The sequence below is a fragment of the Mytilus edulis genome, chromosome 3, assembly GCF_963676685.1.
Source record: "Mytilus edulis chromosome 3, xbMytEdul2.2, whole genome shotgun sequence".
In the NCBI taxonomy this organism is placed as follows: Eukaryota; Metazoa; Mollusca; class Bivalvia; order Mytilida; family Mytilidae; genus Mytilus; species Mytilus edulis.
In genome coordinates this window covers 60,232,836-60,256,600 of record NC_092346.1, presented here as the reverse complement: position 1 = coordinate 60,256,600, position 23,765 = coordinate 60,232,836, and the positions used below count along the sequence as shown (strand labels likewise).

The following is a 23,765-nucleotide window of genomic DNA, read 5'->3' as shown; positions in this document are numbered from 1 at the left end:
CAAATGCAAAGTTAAGTAGACAAAGTGAAAAGTGATAAAATAAATAAATAATGTACCCAAATGTTTACTGCCAAAAGGACCTTATAACAGGTCAATATGTATGTGACGGTTGGTACCCATTAAAACTTTTAAAACCCTCTACATTTTTTTCCACGTGTCCTAAGTCAGGAACCTGATGTTCAGTAGTTCTTATTTGTTGATGTTGTTCTTAAGTGTTTCTAGTTTCTCACTTTTTATATAGATTAGAGTCATTAGACTTTGGTTTTCCCGTTGGAATGGTTTTACACTAGATTTTTTTTTAACTTTTTTTAGCTTGCTGTTTGGTGTGAGCCAAGGGTTTGTGTGGAAACAGTACTTTGACTTATAATAGTTTACTTTTACAAATTTTGGCTTGGATGGAGAGTTGTCTTATTGGCACTCATACCACATCTTCTTATTTCTTTGGCATAACAAAAACGAATTGACATTTGTAGGATTTGTGAAGGACAGAATGATGGATATTTGACTATGGGTTCTTTAGCTGCTGACACACAGGGCCTATAAATCTAGGGCAGATGGTGGATATTGGACTATGGGTTCTTAAGCTGCTGACACACAGGGCCTATAAATCTAGGGCAGATGGTGGATATTGGACTATGGGTTCTTAAGCTGCTGACACACAGGGCCTATAAATCTAGGGCAGATGGTGGATATTGGACTATGGGTTCTTCAGCTGCTGACACACAGGGCCTATAAATCTAGGGCAGATGGTGGATATTGGACTATGGGTTCTTAAGCTGCTGACACACAGGGCCTATAATCTAGGGTAGATGGTGGATATTGGACTATGGGTTCTTAAGCTGCTGACACACTGGGCCTATAAATCTAGGGTAGATGGTGGAAGAGAAAAGTAATGTCAAAATCCTTTTTCAGACATTTTAAATGATACATTTGACAGATTAAACTAAATCATTTTCACTTGTAAATTTTTTTAATGAATGATGGCACTTTTATTGTAAACATAAATAATTATAAGGTAAATGAAAACTGATAACATTCAACAAAACATAACTGATAGTTAATGATTTAACATGTATTTCTGATTACTGTACATACATATTTCATTATAGAGCATCCTTCACCTTTCTAGAATATAAATAAGTTTTTTTTTGTATGAAACTGCTTATTCCTGCAGTTTCTAAATGTTTCGTTTTGAAAATTTCCATATACAAATGTAATATACATTTTTTGTACATGTATAGATAAAAATTTCAACTAGAATAGATTAATTTGATGAATTAATTAAGAAAAAAATCAACATTATAAACATAGAAATAAATAACTAAACATCTCACATGATAAGACCAAAGAGCACTTTCTATTGTGAATCTTAAGTCATTAATGCCCACTTCCACATACAGTTATACTAAATTCATGTATTGTCCTCACACAGTTGAGAAATTGTCCAGTAATTTTATAGCACCCAAGTGACCAAGCTAATTTAACCAACAATACATCCAAAGATAGTTGTATTTTAGAAGGTGATTGTCATAGAATGATTGTATTTTACCCATGAGTATGTCTTAATATTAAGAGAAATTACCAAAAACACTTAAGTTCTTCATATAGTACCAAGTCTTATCTACTTGGTTAAGACACAACTACAATTGAAAATATGTTCAAATCTTTACATCTTTGAATAAATCCCCTTCTTGACAGCAAATCTACCAGTCATTCCATTTTATCCAAACCAAACTTTACAATTTCAATCTTATATTTTCTTTATAAAACCTATGTCTATGCCCCTCTGTTTAATGGAGTTCCACCCAGCAATGAAAAAGAGATAGAGTACTTGCTGGTAGGTGGAAAACTACATGACACATCAGTAAGTAGGGTATATTAAAACTGTTGCAGTTCAATCCAGATATGATTTTACAAACTGTTAGTTTTATAGGTATCAGAAGTGTAGATATTACTGTAAATAAATATCAGATACTGAAAAAATTTTCTTTTTAAATCAACAGATGTATATAACAGGTACTTTTAACACTTGATTGTTGTCAGCATGTAATATAAAAATAAAAAAAATAAGTATTTCACATTTTTGCATACTTCTATTTTACATCATGATTTTCAAGATTTCATAATTGAGGTCATGTCAATAATTTTCTCAGTTTGTACTTTCTATTTTTATGAAAGACCAACAATCTCCTCTGTTTCTGGATCAAGATCAATATCGTAGAAACATGGTCTTGTGGGTAATCCTGGCATAGTAGCCATCTGGAAAGTAAAATACAAAATTTGTTTAAAGCAAAATCACAACATTAGGAACTAGAGGCTACAGAGAACTTGTTTTCCTCAACTGACAGCAATTATACCTATTTGCTATGCCTAATTGTAGATGAATTCATAAACCAATACAAACCTGAAATAGCACAATAAATGAATCAATTCACCAACATTTATTCAAATTATTTTTTAAACCTTTTGTTCCACTAGAACTAATAAATATCAACCTCTCATACAAATGAAGAAAATATTCCAAGCATTCCAAAAAATCAAGGTATGAATTTTACTTTAAAATGAAAAATAACTGAAATTATTAAAATCTATTTGAAAACAATTCCATCTCCTTTTAAAATTGTCAGTTTATATCAGCTCTTTCCCAAATCCAAAAAACTTTTGACAAAATTTCATGAGGCAAATCAACTGAAATCAGCTAAATAGCTGATTAAAATCAACCCACATTCCAAGTTAATTTAATTAATAATCATACAAAATTATTTTTATACTCAAACATTTATTCATATGACCAATAATATTCACGGTATTGTTAAGATTATCAAGTGTCAACAGTTAGATTGGATAAAAAACATCAAACCTTAAATAATTGTGTTTATATAATCATAAACTGTTTACATATAAAAAAACATTTTTGTCAACATATGAAAACTCACCGTTCCCAACAAAGGATAGATAAATCCTGCACCAATACTTGCTCTGACTTCTCTGATAGGTACAGTGAAACCTTTAGGTTCTCCTTTCTTTGTAGGATCATGTGACAGTGACAGGTGAGTCTTTGCCATACAAATAGGGAAGTCATTAAATCCCTGTAATATAGAATGTCATTAGATGACATTAATACTTTTAATATAAACATTTTATAAGTTTTTTTGGGGAAAAAGAGTGCAACACACTTTTAAAGATATTTAACTTCCAATTTCTCAAAGAATAACTATCCTACACACATATATTCTCTGGTTCTTAATAAAATCAACAAATTTATATAAATCTGATTTTACTCATTCTTGAAATATGAATGTTGGTTGTCACTCTATATACTTGTCATTCTATTTATTATGGAAAGCCGTATTCATAATACTGTGAGTAAATATGTTGACAATGGCCATGTAAATTCTCCTTTTTAGTGTATTACCTAGGCTGGAAAATTGCCTTCCTGTTTGGATGATGTTATCACAGGACCAGTCATTTATTAGGGTGTTGAAACCAAAATTGTTCAAGTTAAATTACTTGAATCATGACATTTCACCTTTAGCAAATTCTTTAATAAATGACCTGGGATTTAAAAAAAACAAACAAAAATATAATGAAAAATCTCAGAATTTCATGTGTTATTTAAAAGCAGTAAGTAATGAAGACCTAATTCAGATAATAGTACATAATAATCTTCACCAGTATATAAGTAAAACAACATTGTAACATACCTGCTTCTTGTATCTATCAATCTGTTCTTGAGCTGCTGGTAATATTTCTATACCATCAGCACCATATATCTCTTTGGCTATAGTCTCAATCTTCTCCTCAATAGATTTCTAAAGTGGGATATATAATAGTGAGTGCTTGAGATTTATATGCAAGATATGATTCAATGTTCATTATAATTGACTTAAAACATTTTAAAAGTACCCTAAAATTCAATTATGATACAAGATTATAAATACAACTAATCACACCCTAAACTTTCCTTTCTTGAACATTTACTATATAGTTTTCAGCAAATAAAAATCTACAACTATGCAATGATTTAAGAAATTTATAAAAACAAAAGGGAGCTTATTTCTATAGATATAAACAAGTCACCAATGTTTCATGTCAGCTTATTAAAGTGTTTTTGAATTAAAGTTCTTTTTATGGATAGAGTTTTGGTACTCCAAGACAGAAAATCAGAATTTTTTTTTAATCGAAAAGAATTTAAAGTCACTATATATATAAATTATTCACCAAAGTTACATGAAAATTGGTGAAAGCAACTTTTAGTAACTTAGTGTCAGAAGTGTTGATAACAGACAGACGGACAGCTTTTTACTCCATAATATGTTGTGTAAATGGAAGTATACAGTCGACTCTCGTTATCACGAAATCAATCGGACCAGAGAATAATTTCAAGACGAAAACCTGAAGTTTGACAGACCAAGGGACACAACTCTTGCTGAGCTTGGTAATGCTTAAATAAATTCAGATGAATAATAGATCAACATTCTGGTCACAGATCGATGTATTTGTATGTTATGGTCTTTCGTTATTATGATAATATTGTTTTCACTTATTTATCCAAGAGAGTAATTTCCAATTGATTTTAGGGTTATTTAAGTCATATAAAGTTTATAAAACTGTTTATTCTTAGATACAAGAGATTTTAGAAAATTAAGATTTCTTTTCAATTTCTTTTATCTCAATCTTTCTTTTAATAGAAAATACAAAAAGATTAAAGGTGCCGATTGAGTAGTTTTTAGGTGATCACCAAGGCCATAAAAAAGAATACATGTAAGTTTGTTTGCACTAACCCTACCTACCCCAAAAAATTGCTACCTACTCAAAATTTATTGCCCTGATGTGGAATGTTTTTTTTTAATTCAGATAGTCATGAAGACGGATAAACATCAGATACTTAAATTTCTCTATGCCAAAAAAAGAAAGAAAATGCCTACCTACCTACCCACTGTCTTGATGTTTGGGAGGGTTTGGGCAAGCCAAAATGTTTCTAAATGTGGCCCAATAGAAGACTTAATCCCCACTTCTGACACATCCAAGCTCATTAGTGTGAATCGCAATAACATGTATTTGTAAACAAATTAAATAATTTTTCATGAACTTAAACAATGTAATACAATCCCGGAGGTCATGTTTTGACATATGTGTATAAGTTCAAGATAAAAAATAATTTTGAATGCTTTTGTTAACCTTGGGACCATTCACTTAGTTCGACTAAACTGAAATTTCGACTTATCCAGTTTCGACACATCAGGAGTGGAAATACAAACATTTATATGGAACAAAGATTGGGACTACAAGAAAACTTCTACTCATCGGAAATTTTGAGTCAACCAAGTTTGAGACAATGAGAGTTAACTGTATAACAAACTCATTGGTTAAAAAACTGACATGCTTGCACATTTTTGAGTGAGACACAGAAACAAAAGTTGGACAGACATCCAAAGTGAAAACTATAGGGCTCCTGTATCCTCCATGAGGGTCCCTTATAATATATTGAACTGATTTCTTTCAGACTCTGTAATGTAATTTTCTTCACACTGAACATTCTAATTTTGTGTTCATACCAACATACAATGTATATGACCCTTACCTTAACACTATAAAGGAACTTAAAGTCACTAGGTTGCTGAGTAGCTTTGCTAACAGCCTCTGCTAATTCTGCAGCTCCTATACCTCCATGTGCAAAGTGGCTACACTTAATAGCATCAAAAGCTCCATTTTCTCTGGCAAACTTCTGAACTAAGGCTACCTCTGCAGGTGTATCTGTACTGAAATGGAAAATAAATCAGTCTTAAATAAATAGAACTTAATATTTAGCCAATTGTTTCATGATATAATTTTGATCCAAATGTGTGATTTTTCTCTCATTGTACAGCTAGTAACTAAATTTTATACAGCCCATGAACAAGCTAAAATTATGTTCTGTAATGAAAACTTGATATATCTAAATTTAATTTCCAATAAAAAATATCTAGTTCAAACTGATCAATTGCTTGCTGCCATCAATAAAACATATTTTTTTTGCAATTTTCATAAAATATTTGTTCTTGCATCCTTCAATAAAATGAAAAGCATAAATTTACCTGTTAGATTCTGATTTTAACTTTAAATTATTAAGACTTTATAAACAATAAAGGGAAACAAAAAAAGTATTTATAATGATTTCTTTTTAAGAAATTGATGACAGGACAAGCACTGTTTCAGAAATCCATTTGAGTTTTCCATATGTAATATTTAAATGAGTAGATTGGTGCTTTTCTTATTTTACCCAAAGAAATTTCCCAAAACCTACATCTAATACTGTTAAAACATATATCTTACGCAAATGAATTCACAGCTACCACAACAGGGACACCAAACTTGTTGGCATTTTCTATCTGTTTTCTCAAATTACTACAACCTTTCTCCAGGAGATCTAAGTTCTGAAATATATGATTTGTAGCATTGAAATAGACCACAGAAAAATACATATGAGTCTATATTCATATGGATGATCTCTGATAGAAAACAACCTAAAAAATAACCTATCTATTATCTCACAAGGTTATTTAGCCAAAAAGAGTTGTTATTGACACAAAGGATATCTAATGGTGAAAACAATCCTTTGAATATAAAACATTTTTCAACTGGTAAAACCAAAGGATATCTAATGGTGAAAACAATCCTTTGAATATAAAACATTTGCCAAATGGAAAAAAGAACCCTCTGTATATAAAACATTTTTCAACTGGTAAAACCAAAGGATATCTAATGGTGAAAACAATCCTTTGAATATAAAACATTTGCCAAATGGAAAAAAGAACCCTCTGTATATAAAACATTTTTCAACTGGTAAAACCAAAGGATATCTAATGGTGAAAACAATCCTTTGAATATAAAACATTTGCCAAATGGAAAAAAAGAACCCTCTGTATATAAAACATTTTTCAACTGGTAAAAAGAACCATTTGTATACAAAACATTTGTCAACTGCATAGAGTTCACACTGATATTTATCTCTTCAGCCTTAAATCACTACATCCTACCTCCTCTATATATTCTTTTGGTAAAGGTACTCCTGCTGTAACAGTAGGTCCACCTCCATGCATCTTCAGTGCTCTAATTGTAGCAACTAGCACCACAGCATTTGGAATCAAATTGGAGTATCTACATTTTATATTGAAGAACTTCTCCATTCCAATATCTGCACCAAACCCGCATTCAGTCACTGCAAAGAAATTATTTATTATGAAATTAAAGAAATATACCACCTCAGATTCCCATACTCAAAATTTCAGTCTGCGGATGCTGTACAACACTCCTTTACTTGTTGTCCTAAACATAAATATCTGCTGAAAATATTATTGACACAAGCTAGGTCATAACTTTCTTCTTATTGCTGTTCATCTCTATCTATATTAGTATTCAAGGTAATAACCAAAAGCTGCAAAATTTTCTTAAAATTACCAATTCAGGGGCAGCAACCTGATTGGTCTGAAAATTTCAGGTCAGATAGATCTTGAGCTAATGAACAATTTTATGCTCTAAATGCTTTGGTTTCAGAGATAGGAGCCAAAATCTACATTTTACCCCCATGTTCTATTTTTAGCCATGGTGGCCATCTTGGTTGGTTGGCAGGGTCATCGTCCACATTTTTTAACAAGTTAACCCAATGATGATTGTGGCCAAGTTTGGTTAAATTTGGCCCTTTAGTTTCAGAGGAGAAGATTTTTGTAAAAGTTAACGACAACCGAGGATGCTGACGGTCGACAAAGGACGCCAAGTGATGAGAAAAGCTCACTTGGCCAAGGGCCAGGTGAGTTAAAAATGTGATTAAGTTATAAGAAAATAACATTGTAATTATTGCAATGTGTGGCAGCAATAAGTCACACTGTCTCCTTTTGAAATAAAAATTATAAAACAAAGCTACACCCACCAACAAAACCATCTTCTCCAACTAACTTTAATCCAATTTTATCTGCTATGATGGATGAATTTCCATGTGCAATATTTGCAAATGGGCCTGCGTGCACAAATACTGGTGTTCCCTGGAAAAGAAATAGCTAACTTATTATAAATATATAACAACAACATATATACAATCTAGATGTGTCAAAGCGACACGAATGGCCCCAACTCAAAAAGTTGATAAATCTGTGATTTCAAAAACACATGTGGACACAAACAGGATGGTAGTCTCACATATCAAAAACCAGCTCAAAATCTGGAGACGTATAGAAAAAAGTCAGTATAACTGTGATTTCAACAATTTTCAAAGTTGTAAACCCTTAATTTTGGCAAAAATTAGTGTAGCAGAACGAAACTTAAACTTGATCTGTTACTCATCATGAGTAACTCACATACCAAAAATCAGCCCAATATCTGAAAGTGTTTAAAAACAAAGTCTGTATAACTGTGATTTTCAACAATTTATCAAAGTCCAAAGCCCGCAATTTCAGCAAAAATTAGCAGAGCGGAACGAAACTTAAACTTGATCTGTAACTCATCATGGTTAACTCATCTAATATCTGAAAGAGTTTAGAAAAAAAAAGACTGTATAACTATGATTTTCAAAAAAGACCGTATAACGGTGATTTTCAATTTATCAAAGTCCAAAGCCTGTAATTTCGGCAAAAAATTAGCACATTAGGCAAACAAGTTAGAGTGTGGAAACAAAAATAGGACAAATGGTCAAGAGTAACAGTGTTGCGTAAGGTGGGGGCATACAAATAAAACATATCAGTAAAACTTCAGCAGCATATGAAACAAACTTCCAATTAAAAAAGTTCTGACACAAAAATCTTGCTCTAAAAGAAATTAGTATTACCTCAAGTGTCTGCATAAGATTAGGTCTGACAGCATCCTTCATCAGCACAGTCAAAGCACCACTAACACCCTTTAAACAAAAACAAAAATATCCATAACAACTAGATAATTAAAGCAGTTTTGGAGCTGTAAGGCAGCCATTCTGAGGCCAAAATAAAAAATATTGGCCCTATCTTTTTGTATTCCTAAAAGTTTTTTATTGTCTATTTAAGTAGTTAATGTGAAAAAATATGTAGGTTTCCCGATTTACTCATAAAAATACCTTCTCCCCCAAAAAGGGATCAAACACTCAAATGGCTGGGATGTGCAGATTGTTTTTAAAATAATGGAGAATGATCGTACTGAAAATGAGAAAAAATAATCAACTTGATAATGAAAGGTGTGCAAAACTTAGATTGTCTTGAAAACTTATATCTAGTATTTATTATTGTAACTTCCTTATTAAAAATGTCATCAAAATCATATTTAATAATTTTTACTTAATTCATTGGAAGCAACCTGTTGAAATTTATGAAAATAACTTTATATCTAGTATTTATTATTGTAACTAACTTATTAAATTTTTCTTCAAAATACTGAAATTTATAAAATAACTTTAATTAGAATTCATACCATTATCTGTTAAGCAAATACAAACCAGGTCATCAGCTGTGACAGGGACACCACTTGTACTACTGGCTACTACCATTCTACCAAGCCTTTCTCTCATGTCTCGTAATCCAGTGGTCAAAGCCAATATAGCCATTATCTCACTTGCTACTGCTATATCAAACTGACACTAAAATGTAATCAATAGAGAGTGATTTTATAGCTGTATAACACACTTAAAGAGTAGCTATAGATGTATAAGCCAAATTTAATTTATGATTAGATTTTCATCTATATTTTAGAGAAAAAAAAAGTGCTGTAAAATTACATGAGAAATGGTTAAAGTTTTTAGAATTTGAGTAATTTTGTGAAGTTTAAAGGAGGGATGGACAGACATTGGTATAGAATAATGCATCCAGTTTTCAAGGGGACATATAAAACTATACGAAAACTATAGTTGGAAGATCTATAGTTATAAAAACAGATTTTTTAACCCCAAAACAATACAATACTATATATCTGAGTGATACAAATTTCATTACATGTCCTACCTCTCTTGTATGGCCTTTTTCAAGAGGACCTTGACCAACTGTGATCTTTCTAAGGAAACGATCATTAGTATCTAGCACTACAAAAAAACAGGATAATTATTATATTTAATAGCAAGAGCAATGGCAAATTTGGGTCTTGTTAAGATATTTTTGTGCCAACAACAAATGACTATATATGGTTATTATATTTATTTGACAATAGTTTTAATCTTTCTAATCAAAGAGCTTGTGAGCATTAAAAGTGATAATTAATTTTGCAGTGGGAACTAAAAAAAACCTATTGCATTATTTTAAGCATTGAAAGGCACTGGCAATAATATGAATGAATGGACAAAGGAAGATTACTTTAATTTCAAATATTACTTCAACAATGATATCATTGATATCTTTTAAAACAGATACTAGGTTCATGCAACATGCACACTTCATGTCGTAACTTGAGTATCAAGTATATATTTCATTGATAAATTTCTTGAAATGTTCATGGATAAGATGCTTAACATGCTCAATGCACTATGTATTGTTTATCTAATAAGTAGTGATACAGTCTTGCGAAATTTATACTACTAAGTCACCAACAGGAGGGCTTTGATTGCATGAATGCAAACTTTACCCTAAAAACATATCTTATAAACTTTCTATACATTCTCTTACTAATTTTGAAAGGCTCTTTTGAGACTGCCATCTTGCATCATACCAACCACCAATAACAATGAAGAATCAACATTACACTGTATATGTTATATGCAAATTAAAGATACTGTCAGTGAGACTATATCAAGGTTGAAGCTAATTGTATCTCTTACTATGTGAGCTAATCTGTAAAGCCATATATACTGTTGAACTACAAATAGATACCTCTTTGCCAGGTAATGGTTTTTGGGTCAATGTCCAATCTAACAAAGGATTTTACTTCTTCTGGTGTAAAACTGTTGGCATCTGTTTTTCCTATTCCTAATTTCTGTAATATAAATAGTTATTTAGAGATACATGTATACCTATTAAAAACTTCATGAAGTCATGTAACATTTTAAAATTATGAAAACATTATCAGAAGTTATCTCTTAGAGCAGTAAAATCATGAAGCAGGATATCTGCCTCTGACAATTACTATGCAGTCACTATCTGTATATTCTTTTATATAAAACAATATGAATGAAATTTATATATTTTATTGTAGGAGCATGTGGTATTTTTTCCCCACATATTTGCATGCTCTTTAAATGCATGAAAACTTAAAAGCAGATTTACAATTTTAAAACTTTTACAAAAAAAATCTATAAAGTGATACTCAAATTCAAATGACAAATTTTGCTCAGTGAAAAGCTAAATAATGTTTCTTTCTATAGCTAAGAATTTGCATAAATGAATACTGATAGTCTCTGGCCCCTTTTTCTGACAGTGCTCTGCTTCTGCATGATACATTAATGGATGATTTTTCACTTCCTTCTTAGTATTCTTGAAATGACAAAAATATCTAATTTGTCTCTTACTCTCAAGGTGCATTTTACAGCAATGATTTGTAAAGATCATTTGTAAGGAGCTCAAGATATTGCACAGATATGAAGCTTTTCCAAATATATTCAGTCTATTTTACAGACCTTGGTATTTGACCTATTTACAAAAAGATTCATAAAGATACCTGCAGTCTGGCCAGTTGTATTTTGGAGAATGTTCTGGTTCCTTTGACATCTGGTACTAATCTCTTGTACAAAGCTTCATCAGTTTGTGTACTTTCGTGAAACATACGAGCCTCAATCTGAGCAGCTAGCAAATTATTGGCTGCTGTAATAGCATGGATATCACCAGTTAAATGGAGGTTGAATTCTTCCATAGGGATGACCTGTGAATAACCCCCTCCTGCAGCTCCACCTATTGAAAAAAGAATTTATTAATAGCATGGATATCACTAGTCAGATGGAAGTTGAATTCCTTCATAGGGATGACCTGTGCATAAGCTCCACCTACAAAAACAAATCATTTATTAATAGTAGGGTATCACCTTCAGGTGGAGGTTGAATTCCTTCACTAAGATACCATAGGAGTGCCTTCTCACACCACCATCTGTGCAACATCATCCCATGGTGATTTTTTACAAAAATTTACATACAAGCTTTAGTTCAAATAAATTATTAAAAATAATCTTCATACATAATCAAACCCAATGTTATTTGATAAAGAGGGATTTTCAAGTTAAATCTGTATGAATCATTGAATGATAAAATTAGTTGAGAGCAGCATCTTTTCACAGTTGGACGTTACGTAAAATTTTATGTTAGGAACATCATTACCTCCCAGTAACTGCCCTTAAAGAACATCACAAATATTAGTTCTTTATAACTTAAGACCTCTAAAATAAGTACCTTTAATTCCAAAGGTAGGTCCTTGAGATGGCTGACGAACACAGGCAAATACATTTTTCTTTGATTGAGAACCTAACGCTTGAGCTAAACCTATGGTTGTAGTACTTTTACCCTCTCCTAGTGGTGTTGGTGTAATCCTGAAAATATCAGAATCTATGTTTCACTTTTTGATACTATATTCACTATTCAGCACAAACTAAATGCAGATTTTAAAGAGTATAGTATGTATAATTGCAAAAGACAAAACTGAAATATTCAAAGCGTTATAAGGCTTGAAAAAGCATTAGCCGTAAAATCTAGATCATTTCTTTTCAACTGTTTCTATATGAAATACTAGGCATCGTAAACCAGTCCCTTAATGCTATTACTTAACACCATTAATGTGAAAATAAATGACTTGTTGCAGATCAGCAAACACAGTAAGGTTTACCAATACTATACTCGGATTAAATTAACAAACATATTTTGATATTTTACAAGAGTGAATAACATGACATAAATGTGCCCATTGAATCATCTGACATTTCAATAAATGGATACCATTTATTTCAGAATCTAAACTTAGTTTCTTCATGACATACAGCAACAAAAAAAAATGTCATTGAACAGAACAAACAATGTCATACCAGCCATCTTCAATTATCATATAATTTTATCATCTACATCTAATTATAGAAAAATAATATTTACAACAATTAATTTCTTTAAAGGAAAAATCAAATATCTTACCCTGTGACTACAACATATTTGCCATTTTTATGGTTCTGTAATCTGTCTAAAACTTTCAATGAAACTTTGGCTTTCTTTTTGCCATAGTAATCTACTTCGTCTTTCAGCAAGCTTATCTCATCTGCCAATATTTCTATGTTTTTAGGCGTTTGGGACTGGGCTATGACCAAGTCACTACAATAGAAAACAAATATTGAAATATGTAACATGTTAATATGTTGCAATGTCAAATCAATAACAAAAACAGACATAAAATATTCTAAATACATAAAATTGTGAAAAATGGAATTGAAAGTTCTTTTACCCCTCAACTATAACTGATAAAAGTAACAAGCAGTGTTAAATATTTCATAAATATGAAGAAAAGATAACAAGTGGAAACAATATAGTAATCTTGTAATATTCAAAGAGAAAAGTAAAAAACAAATTGACAAAGGAAGAATTTAATATACACCACATCTAACTGGCTCAGCTGTTCTCCTTTCTCAAGATTGATTATTTTAGCCTTCTATCAGACTTCTATTTTTTTAATTTCTGCATGGAGTCTTTTAGATACTAATAGATATTAAAGTTGTTAAGAAGAAATCACATTTCCACATTCATAGAGGACCATAATGGATCATTGTCATTAATCAAGCTTTAGTTAAAACACCTAATTCTTACCTCGGTACTGGAGTAACAAGCTTCAATGGGTTAAGTTCAAGGTTCCATTTTCCAGCCTACAATGAAGATTTAACAAATGATTGTTGGATAGGTTTATTAGCTCACTTCTTCAATAAGTTATTTACAGTGTAGTCTTTTAATAGATAAGAAACTGATAGGTATTTTGTATTATTTTTTCTTTATTCAGTTATTTCAATCTTTCTTGTATAAGTAAAGACAGGTGCTAAGATTTTACCACTTTTAATCCAAATCTAGCAATTCTATCAAGTAAACAAATAATGCTAATATAAATTGTCCCATAAATATCAAAATGGGAAATTCATGTGTAAAAATACCTCATAAAAAAAACCCATCAGAAAACTTTGACTAGTGATAGCTTAACATGAAAAATGTATGCTAGTCATGGTAGTATTGATGTGTGTCAAATGGAATGATGAAGACATAGCCCATTATCATACATCTTGGCAAAATGAAGGGGACAAAAATGAACTAAAACTGTTAAGGGCAAAATTTTGAACTAAGCATAAGACAAAAAAGATATAACATGCAATTATGGTTCTGCCATTTAAGGCCTGTGATGTGTTCTAAATTGTATTACTAATGTAGAATGCTGCAAAGTTTGTCCATATCTTTACTGGGGCTTTATCTTATATTACATTGATCCCCTGTCAGATCTCTCTATCTATAACATTCAAAATAATAGACATAACTTGCACCTCCCCCCCACCCGAGATCTATTTTTATCCTTCATATCCAGGTTGTTTCCTAAAGGGATCATAAGACACCTGACAGTTTTTTTTAAAACCCAATACACCAAGGATGATTGATGCTTAGTTTGGTGTAATTATGCCCAATTGTTCACAATAGATCACACTGGCCATTTGGATCAGTTGAACAAGTAAGGGTTGTCCAAGATATTAACATATTCAATACATTCTCATTTTGCATCCACTATATAAGTTTGTTCAGACATTTGCATCAGACAATAGTCAACTTGTTTATTCTTTTCTCTAACTGCCTTCAGTATATACATAAATTATATTTACCACAGATTTTGCAGCCATTTTCCTGGCCTGTTCTACAGTATTCTGTAACAGCATGGCTACTGTCATTGGACCTACACCACCGGGAACAGGGGTGATCCATGATGCTACTTGTTTTACTTCATCAAAATCAACATCACCAACCAGCCTCTTCCCAGACTTCTTTGTTGCATCTAGATAAATACATGTAAACCAAATATACCAGCTACAATTCTACTTTGAAGACATTATGCATTGTCATGAAAAAGCCTAAAATTATTCATTTTTTTCATATTGTTTAACTTCAATTCTTAATGGAACTACAACTATATCAAGCATGTCAATGTTTTTTTTACTTTAGTATCTTTATTCATAATGTTGTATACCTTAATACTACTTAAATCACTGTCAAGCATTTTCAAGCTTGTTTTTTAATTTCAATATTTCCCCCAAAAAATTATCAAAATTTTTAGTGAAAGGAAAGACCAGAATAGTACAAACATAGAGGATGTACATTTTTTGTTTATACCAATGTTTTACTTTATAAGAAAGTCATAGTGATGAAATATTTCATTGCAATCATGAGCTTCTACAAAATGTACATTAACATAAAAACAATCAAATGTGATTGTTTGAATGAATAAGTGAAACTGCGAGCTACTGCTCACGGATGATACCCCCGCCACAAGTGGATAATATTAATAGTGTAAAAATATGCAATTGTTCGGTAAACAGGAAGTTGTCGAGTGATGAATCTGAAAACGCATCACACGGTATAGCTGACTTATATAAATCCTGAAACCAAATTTCAGAAATCCTTGTATTGTAGTTCCTGAGAAAAATGTGACGAAAATTTTCAACTTGGCTATCATGTGTAAAATCAGACAAGTGTTCGGTAAACAGGAAGTTGTCAAGTGATGAATCTGAAAACGCATCACACGGTATGGCTGACATATATAAATGTTGATACCAAATTACAGAAAGGGTGGATGTGTAGTTCCTGAGAAAAATGTGACGAAAGTTTCATGGGACGGACTGACTGACGGACGGACTGACAGACAGAGGTAAAACAGTAAACCCCCCCTTTTTTAAAGCGGGGGTATAACTAGATATCATTGAGATGGGAGCCATCTCTGTGGGCCCCGCTGTGAATAATGTGCATTAAAAAATTGTATCTTTACCATAGGACATGGAGTTGTCAACTGAAACCAAAGTTTTTGACCTTGACCTTTGACCTAGGAAGTTGTACATAAATTATGACACACCCTTTGGTGTTGGTTTATTTACATGTCAAGTATAAACTTTGAAATGATAATGGTTATCTAGATATGGAGCGGACACGATCTTCACCACAGGACACGGGGTTGTCAACTGAAACCAAAGTTTTTGACCTTGACCTTTGACCTAGGAAGTTGTACATACATCATGACACACCCTCTGGTGTTGGTTAGAATGGATGTCAAGTATAAACTTTGAAATCATAACGGTTCTCAAGATATAGAGCGGACACGATCTTCACCACAGGACACAGGGTTGTCACCTGAAACCAAAGTTTTTTTACCTCGACCTTTGACCTAGGAAGTTGTACATACATCATGACACGCCCTCTGGTGGTGGTTAATAAACATGTAAAGTATAAAGTATGAAATCATAATGGTTCTCTAGATATGGAGCGGACACAAAGTTAAAGTGTTACGGACGGACAGACTGATCACTATAGGGCGACCCGCCTTAAGGCGGGGCCCTAATAAGTGCTCATTATAATAAATATTGTTGAAATAAGATATATCGTGTACCTGGAATAGAATTGATACCACAGTCTATAACTACAGCCCCCTTTTTTATCCAATCACCTTTCACCATTTGTGGTCTGCCTATGCCTACTACTACAATATCTGCTGTCTTAACCTACAAAATGTATTGAATATTTCATTAAACATAATTTGTAGATCTATTTTATCACAATAAATCAGCTCCAAAAACTATCCTTAAATAAAAGAGGTGTGAAAGTTGCAAATAAACTGACAATGCCATGGCTTAAAAAAGAAAACAGACAAAAAAATAGACAAAAAACTGTTCACAAAACACAACATAGAAAACTAAAGACTAAGCAACAGGAACCCCATCAAAACTAGGGGTGATCTCCGGCGCTCACAGGGGTTAAAATTTTTTGTTACAGCTAACTAGCCCAGGACTTATTGGCAGCAGGATTTTACTAGCCCTGTTGGAATAACTGCTAGTCCATCAAAACTGACCAGCTAGCCCTAGTATGCCTTAAAAATCAAGAGTTTGCTGCATAATACAAAGTGGGTGTCCTTTGTTTTGAAGGAGACATTATACACTGTATTTAATAATTTTTGTTGATCTGTTATTTATTCTTTTGGTGCTTAACCTAACTTAGTTGTTCCCACATTCAAAGCAGACTTTTTATTGGCGTGCTTGGGACAACTAACGGCAATATTCACAGAGCATTCTCTGTTTTTTTCATCAGTAACAGTCAACCTTGCCAGGGGAATCATTGTGTCCCAGTTCTGCCAACTTTTCAGGAAGTGAATGCGTGATTTTTTGGCCAAATTGTAAAGATCAAAGAGAAAAAACAATATATTAAAGGAAAATGCCGCCAAATAAGCATGAACATGTGTGAGTCTCGCACTAAAGACTTGACAGCCCTGCTCTCCTGGACACTATTATTATTTTTCCGCGGCTTTTCCCTGTCGTATTTAACATTTTGGGGGGATGAATTTTCAGCCTCGTTACTCCCTTCATCTACTGTTTTTCGTTTTGGTTTTCGTGGTTTCGTGCTCAAGAGCTGTGCATTAAGACAGGTCAATACCAATCAATACATCATACCCCCAAATACCGTAATAGAAAATCCCGGCACGATAAGCAATGTACAATACCCCAAGCCATGGTATGAGAAATCGATATTTAAAGTACGAGAATTGCAATCATCAACACATGATACCAGGCCACCCAGACATGCCAGAGTTATTTGTTCTATTTTTAAAAATATGTACAACAGGACCTGTACAAACCAGTTCAAATTCTTGGAATCCCGGATGACTTAATTGAATCGAAATGGCTAACATTGGAAGTGATGAAGGGATTTTTCCTTTTCTATTTTGGAAACGTCAAGAATTTTTTGTTACTAGTCCGTCGGGCATATCGGATTACACATTTTAATTGCCCGAGGCGTAAATGATATAGTCCCGGGCGTCGGGCTAGTGGATTTTTTAACCCCTGGCTCATGAAGGGTAAGCAGATCCTGTTCCATATGTGGCAAAACTAACATGTTATTACAATCCCAATAATAAGTCTAATTTGGAAGGTTACATTTAATGGAGATAGGTACAGGATTGTAGTTGGAACAAAAACTGCAGATAATATTCCCCTGAAAACATTTGTTCAGAAAAGTAATACAATGTTGTTTACTATTTTCAAATCTTATTGCTTACTTTTGAAGTTTCTAATTGGATTAAGTTAACTAATCAATATGTCTTACCTCACAATTTTCCAGTTATTAAGTTTGTATAACCAGTTTCAAGATGTTATGGGAGACAACCCTAGACCATTATATAGAGAGTATAAATTTCCAGAAAATTCAGGAGACTTTCCATACACTAAGTACAATGAAGTAAACCTTCTCAAAATTAAAAGTATCATATACTATGATTGAGAATAATCTAACTTACAATATCTGGTAAATTTTGTGTTTTTGAATGGCACACAGTCACAGTAGCATGATTCCATTTCAACAAATCAGCCATAGGAGATCCTACAATTTTACTTCTACCAACTACAACAGCTGTGGCACCAGCAATTGTCACTCCTACAATAATTTTTTTAAAACTCTGTTAAATTTAAACATACTAAGTGTTTTAAAGTCATTTCTAAAAATCTTGTTTATTAATTTTTTTTTTGAATCAAACACTTTTGCATATTCAACATATTTTTTCAAAATAAGACCAGCAAACTTACTAATTATTAATAGCTTTGCTTTGCATGTACATTTGCTTTGTTTTCATTTAATGCCAGGAAGTTTGTACAGAATGAATCCATGAAAATTAATATATTGGTAGTTATCATATATAAGAGTTGAAAAACTTTCTAAAATTGAACAAGTTCAAAGACATCCTCATAATTACGAATTTTCAATAAAATTACCAAATTGGCATTGATTCTTAGATATGTTCATATATTAAAAATAGTTTTGATTTGAAATTTGTATATGTATATTTTTTTCCCTCTTCACTTATGCAGTTTTAGTATTAAAGTAAAATTGTAGTACTGGGATTTTCATCACTTTGATAACACACATTCAAATTACTCATCGGAGTTTGTAAATCTCCTAAATGATTGTAGTTTTAACATGAGCGAGTCTGATTTGAGTCTCTTAGAAAATTCATCTATTTCTTAATTTAGAAGATTACTAATGTTACCTGATCTTCTGATGAGTTCCAGACATCCTTTAGGTGTACATGGTAAAATACAGCTATCTAAATCTCCTCTAGACAATTTACCAGCATTGATCTGATGTAATCTGTTAAATAAAATAAAGCATTACTTTAGTATTTACTTTCACCTTTTAAATTTCTTCTGATAGTTAGATTTACTAGCAGGTCCCTTAATTCACATTTTTGACAGAGTGGTTCATTAGATTTGTTTATTGGATGCTAGAAAGAAAGAAAAAATGCTGTTAAGTGACTTCAGTCAAGGTTCAATGGATCAGTTCTTCTGATATAGAAATTCTGAACTTTTCAATCTTAATTCAATCTTACCCTTTTTGATATCATACATCAGTGGATTGTTTTAACACATGCCTAGCATCATACATAATGTCTTGTTCAATAATATTCAAAATGACTGAATATTTTGAATGTTTTTTTTTCTCGGTCTGATGTAATTTTTAAAAATATTTTGTGATATTTCATTTATTCCACATTTTTTAAAAAGGTAGATGTATGCATTACTAAAACCCTGTATTCATTTATTATTTAAAGTATTCTTATGAGAAAGGGGATCATATAATTACTTCATTTCTTACCCATCAACATCTTTCTCTGGTCTGACAGCATTAGTTACACGATGGGAATCTATTTCATTTTCACTATCTAAAGGAAGCTGAAAAATAATCACTTATTTTTATTAAAATAAACAACAAGAGATTTAATCCATTTAAATAGGTGAAATAAAAATGAACAAAATCTTAATATTTTTTTTTTTTTTAAATGTGGTTAAAATGATTAGGGAACAAGAATGTGTCCATAGTACAGGGATGTCCCACTCGCACTATCATTTTCCATGTTCAGTGGACTGTGAAATTTGGGGTCAAAACTTTAATTTGGCATTTAAATTAGAAAGATCATATCATAGGGAATATGTGTATTAAGTTTCAACTTGATTGGACTTCAACTTCATCAAAAACTACCTTGACCAAAAACTTTGACCTGAACTTCTATGTTCAGTGGACCGTGAAATTGGGGGTCAAAACTTTAATTTGGCATTAAAATTAAGAAATTTCATATCATGGGGAACATGTGTACTAAGTTTAAAGTTGATTGGACTTCAATTTCATCAAAAACTAACTTAACCAAAAACTTTAACCTGAAGCGGGAGGAACGGACAAATGGACAGACGAACGAACGAAGGAACGAACGGACAGACGGACGGACGCACAGACCAGAAAACATAATGCCCCTCTACTATCGTAGGTGGAGCATAAAAACTGTTCATGAAGCAAAATATTTTTCAATATTGTTTCAATGTCAGGACATCATAGGTAACTACATAACAGTAGACAACTTTTGAGTTCAATGCATTTCCGTTAAAAAGTTTGGTTTTAGTGAACATCATCACTTCCATTCCCATGTTGAGCTAGTGGTTGGAAAACTGTGATGCTGTATTGCAAGAATTCTTTGGCAAACTGAATTCTCATAATTGACAATCAGCACTGCTGTCAGTATGGAATTGTGATTTAGTACCTACAGAACAAACGTTATGTCTAGTTTACCCTGCACAATGACGATCACTAAGACACTTGATGAATGTTAATTGTGCAGGGATACAGGCGATCCCCACTTTCTGGTAAATGACGTCATAAAGGCATGAATAATTGAGGACAAACTCGAAAGTGATATATTGACCAAATATTAACAAGTAAGCGTTAAACTTAGCAAGCAAAAAATATTTATTTACTTCATTGTGCATGTTGTGAGTATTGAATATTGTGAATTACCTGAACAATCATTCCATGAACAGCAGGATCAGAATTCAAACCTTCAACAGCATCCAAAACCTACAAAAATCATAGCAAAATAAAAATGAGTTTCGTACGAATCCCTGGGTGCAATATGTTGAAATGGAAGGAAACTTTTAGTTGGATGTACATTAAATTCATTATTTATTTCTTACCTATTTGAAATATTTTATTAAATACATAATAATCACAAATAATCCTCTTCTTTTCACATCTCCCCAGTTCAGCTTGATAGTATTATGTTTGGAACAATAGGATTTAGACCATATGATATCATTTTCTGAATCAATACAGAAAAGAGAAAATCTTGTGTTTTAAAATTAGCTGCTATGTTAAGTAAAAGTTATAATTTTGGCTTTTTAAATTCAAATAAAACTTGTATACAGTATTCTTAATCTTACCTCAGACTGTGTTGATGTCCTTGGTAATTTAACATGTCTAGCAGCAACTCCTATAGCTCCAGAATTCTTGACCTTTTGACCAATATACACATTAGAATCATCTCTGTCACCCACCTACAAACATCATAATCTAATTTATGTTTCTGTTTCAGGTTAGTTTTATATATAACAATGTATTGAAACATTTTCAGAAAAATTTGCAATGATTTGTGAACAAAATATAAATCTTACAACTGATCATGTCAATTATTTCTAAATTTTAAGGTAATCATACATGAACAACAGGATGAGTACCACATGTGAAACAGGATTTGCTTACCATTATGGAGCACCAAAGATCACTGAATATTGATCATAATGTCTATTAAATCAGATATAGCTTTCAGATACAACATTTTTGTTTCATCTGATTCCTGATTTTCAGGAAAGAAAAAGGTTACATAAAATTCCATGGATCCATTTGCAAAATTGTAATCCCTGTTTCCATTCTCAATTTAAAGAACTATTTCTTAACCAATAATTTATAAACCAGATTAATCAGTATATCAGTGCACATTATGCATATTTGAATACAGTGACAAGTTACTGACCACCAACATAAATCTTTTTTCTAATTGCTCAATTTTAGTCTTCCTATAAACTGATATTTTTACCTGAACAATGGCTAATCCAGGACAGAAGCCAGGATAAGTAGTTTTTAATTGCTCTATCTCAGTCTTCAATCCCTGTCTTATTTCTCTGAAATGTAAACATGGTCAAATGAAAAAGAAAAATGGTAACCAAATGGCAAAAGGTATCGGTTTTCAAGAATAACTTAATTGTAAATAATATCTCATCAGCATTCATGAGGTCTTTTTTTTAATCAATTACCATGATAACACCTGTTATAAGGATTCATACCAGGATATATTCCTCATTTTCCTAAGCATGAATCCTCTCATAATCGTTACATTAATAAAACTTCTCTATTTTGTTACAGTGAAAGACTAGATTATAACCAAAGAAAATAGCTCCCAATTCAAATACTCTTTAAAGTCATGATAGTATCACAACTTCACAACTTTTTTTTTTTAGTTGTCATATTTTGATGGTCAAAATCATTCTTTTTTATACAGCAGTGTGGCTAGAAAATCACTGATCTCAGAATAACTATTGGTGTGCTTAAGTGATTTGAAATTAAATATTTTAAAAATATAATAAAGTCTGTAAAATTAATATAAAATTATTTACAAAAAACATTATAGAATATATAGCATGAATAGTGAAATAGGGCAAAAAGTGAATTCAAAGATGCAGCAATGTAATCACAAACAAAAGAAACTTCAAAGAGGATCCTGAATTGCTTTTGTAGCAAACATATGTCAAACCTAAATTTATTATTATCTTTTCCAACCCAAAATTATATATTGAGGGGGGATAGGAGGGGTCCTGATCCCGAAATCCCGAGCTTGAAAAAACGAAATCCCGAAATCCCGGGCTTAAAAACACAAAATCCCGAGGTCCCGAAATTCGCAAAAAAAGAATTCCCGGATCCCGAAATGGTCAATCCTGAAATCCCGAGCTTAAAAACATCCGATCCCGGAGTCCCGATAAAGGTCCTATCCCCCCTCTATATTGAAGAAAGAAATTCGTTTTTTTTTTCAAATACATATGTACATCTTTTGTGTAATCAAAGCTATTATTTTAAAGTTCTTTATAGTTGAGGTATTATATTATTTATTTCCAAAAATAACAGTAACGATGGCGTCCCAGAAAAAAAATAAAATAGCCTTGCCAGACGTCATAATTATTTGGACTAGGCGCGGCCGTGACCTGTCAAAATTATCTCTTGAAAAGCATCTGTAGAAAATGATCTTGCAAACTAACTACGACGTGACAATCCTAAATATTGATTCACAACAACTTAATTTTATACTTTAAACGCTTTCTTACTCTGAGACATCTTTTCCACTTAATATTTGTGCCATTTTGCACTCTATATATTTTCCAATTTTGCACGTGGGTCATGGGTCAACAAATCAAAAGTATAATAAATTTAAAGACCGATGCGGACGCAGTTTTATTTCCGGGTATGGTTATTTCAACAAAACTTGAATTAAATTTGCTTGGACTAGAATAAAGAATGAGATAATAATAACCATAAAAAAATCAACAAAAAAATCTATAAAAAGCCGATAGTGATAAAAGATAGCCAGTTAGCACACAGGTGCTTGGGGACAGGACATGTGTGAGCCAACATTTGTTCCTGTGAAAAAAGTTCCAGTGGAACTAATTTCACATGAAATTTGTTCTGGAAGAACTTTTTTCACAGACAATTTCCATATAATTTGTTCCATCTCTATGAAATAAGTTCCACACTCTACCTTGTTGAATAAGTTCTGGGTTGGTGAAAT

The 23,765-nt window shown here is 32.0% G+C and overlaps 1 protein-coding gene across 1 annotated transcript; it reads right to left on the bottom strand.

The window, feature by feature from the left end:
• Positions 1-951: 951 nt before the first annotated feature.
• On the bottom strand, positions 952-23,414 carry LOC139516968 (C-1-tetrahydrofolate synthase, cytoplasmic-like). The gene is made up of 24 exons (XM_071307453.1): positions 23,305-23,414; positions 22,026-22,110; positions 21,373-21,486; positions 20,951-21,010; positions 19,760-19,836; positions 19,155-19,255; positions 18,408-18,544; positions 16,512-16,623; positions 14,740-14,909; positions 13,694-13,749; positions 13,031-13,204; positions 12,302-12,438; positions 11,581-11,810; positions 10,797-10,899; positions 9,939-10,015; positions 9,437-9,577; positions 8,801-8,869; positions 7,910-8,021; positions 7,020-7,201; positions 6,316-6,416; positions 5,585-5,762; positions 3,705-3,812; positions 2,937-3,089; positions 952-2,259 (listed from the first exon to the last, which is right to left on the bottom strand). The coding sequence occupies exons 1-24, from the start codon at positions 23,337-23,339 to the stop codon at positions 2,170-2,172; spliced, it is 2,802 nt and encodes a 933-aa protein (XP_071163554.1). The 5' UTR covers positions 23,340-23,414; the 3' UTR covers positions 952-2,169.
• Between the last annotated feature and the right edge of the window lie 351 nt (positions 23,415-23,765).

What these genes read in the sequence shown, in the direction of transcription:
- LOC139516968 (XM_071307453.1), bottom strand. Translation starts at nt 23,339, where the DNA reads ATGGCACAAATATTAAGTGGAAAAGATGTCTCAGA. An exon ending in CTGTCACAGCTGATGACCTG is followed by an intron (nt 8,870 to 9,436) that starts GTTTGTATTTGC and finishes TTTTGTTTAAAG; the next exon opens with GGTGTTAGTGGTGCTTTGAC. An exon ending in AGTTCCTTTATAGTGTTAAG is followed by an intron (nt 3,813 to 5,584) that starts GTAAGGGTCATA and finishes ATCCCACTTTAG; the next exon opens with AAATCTATTGAGGAGAAGAT.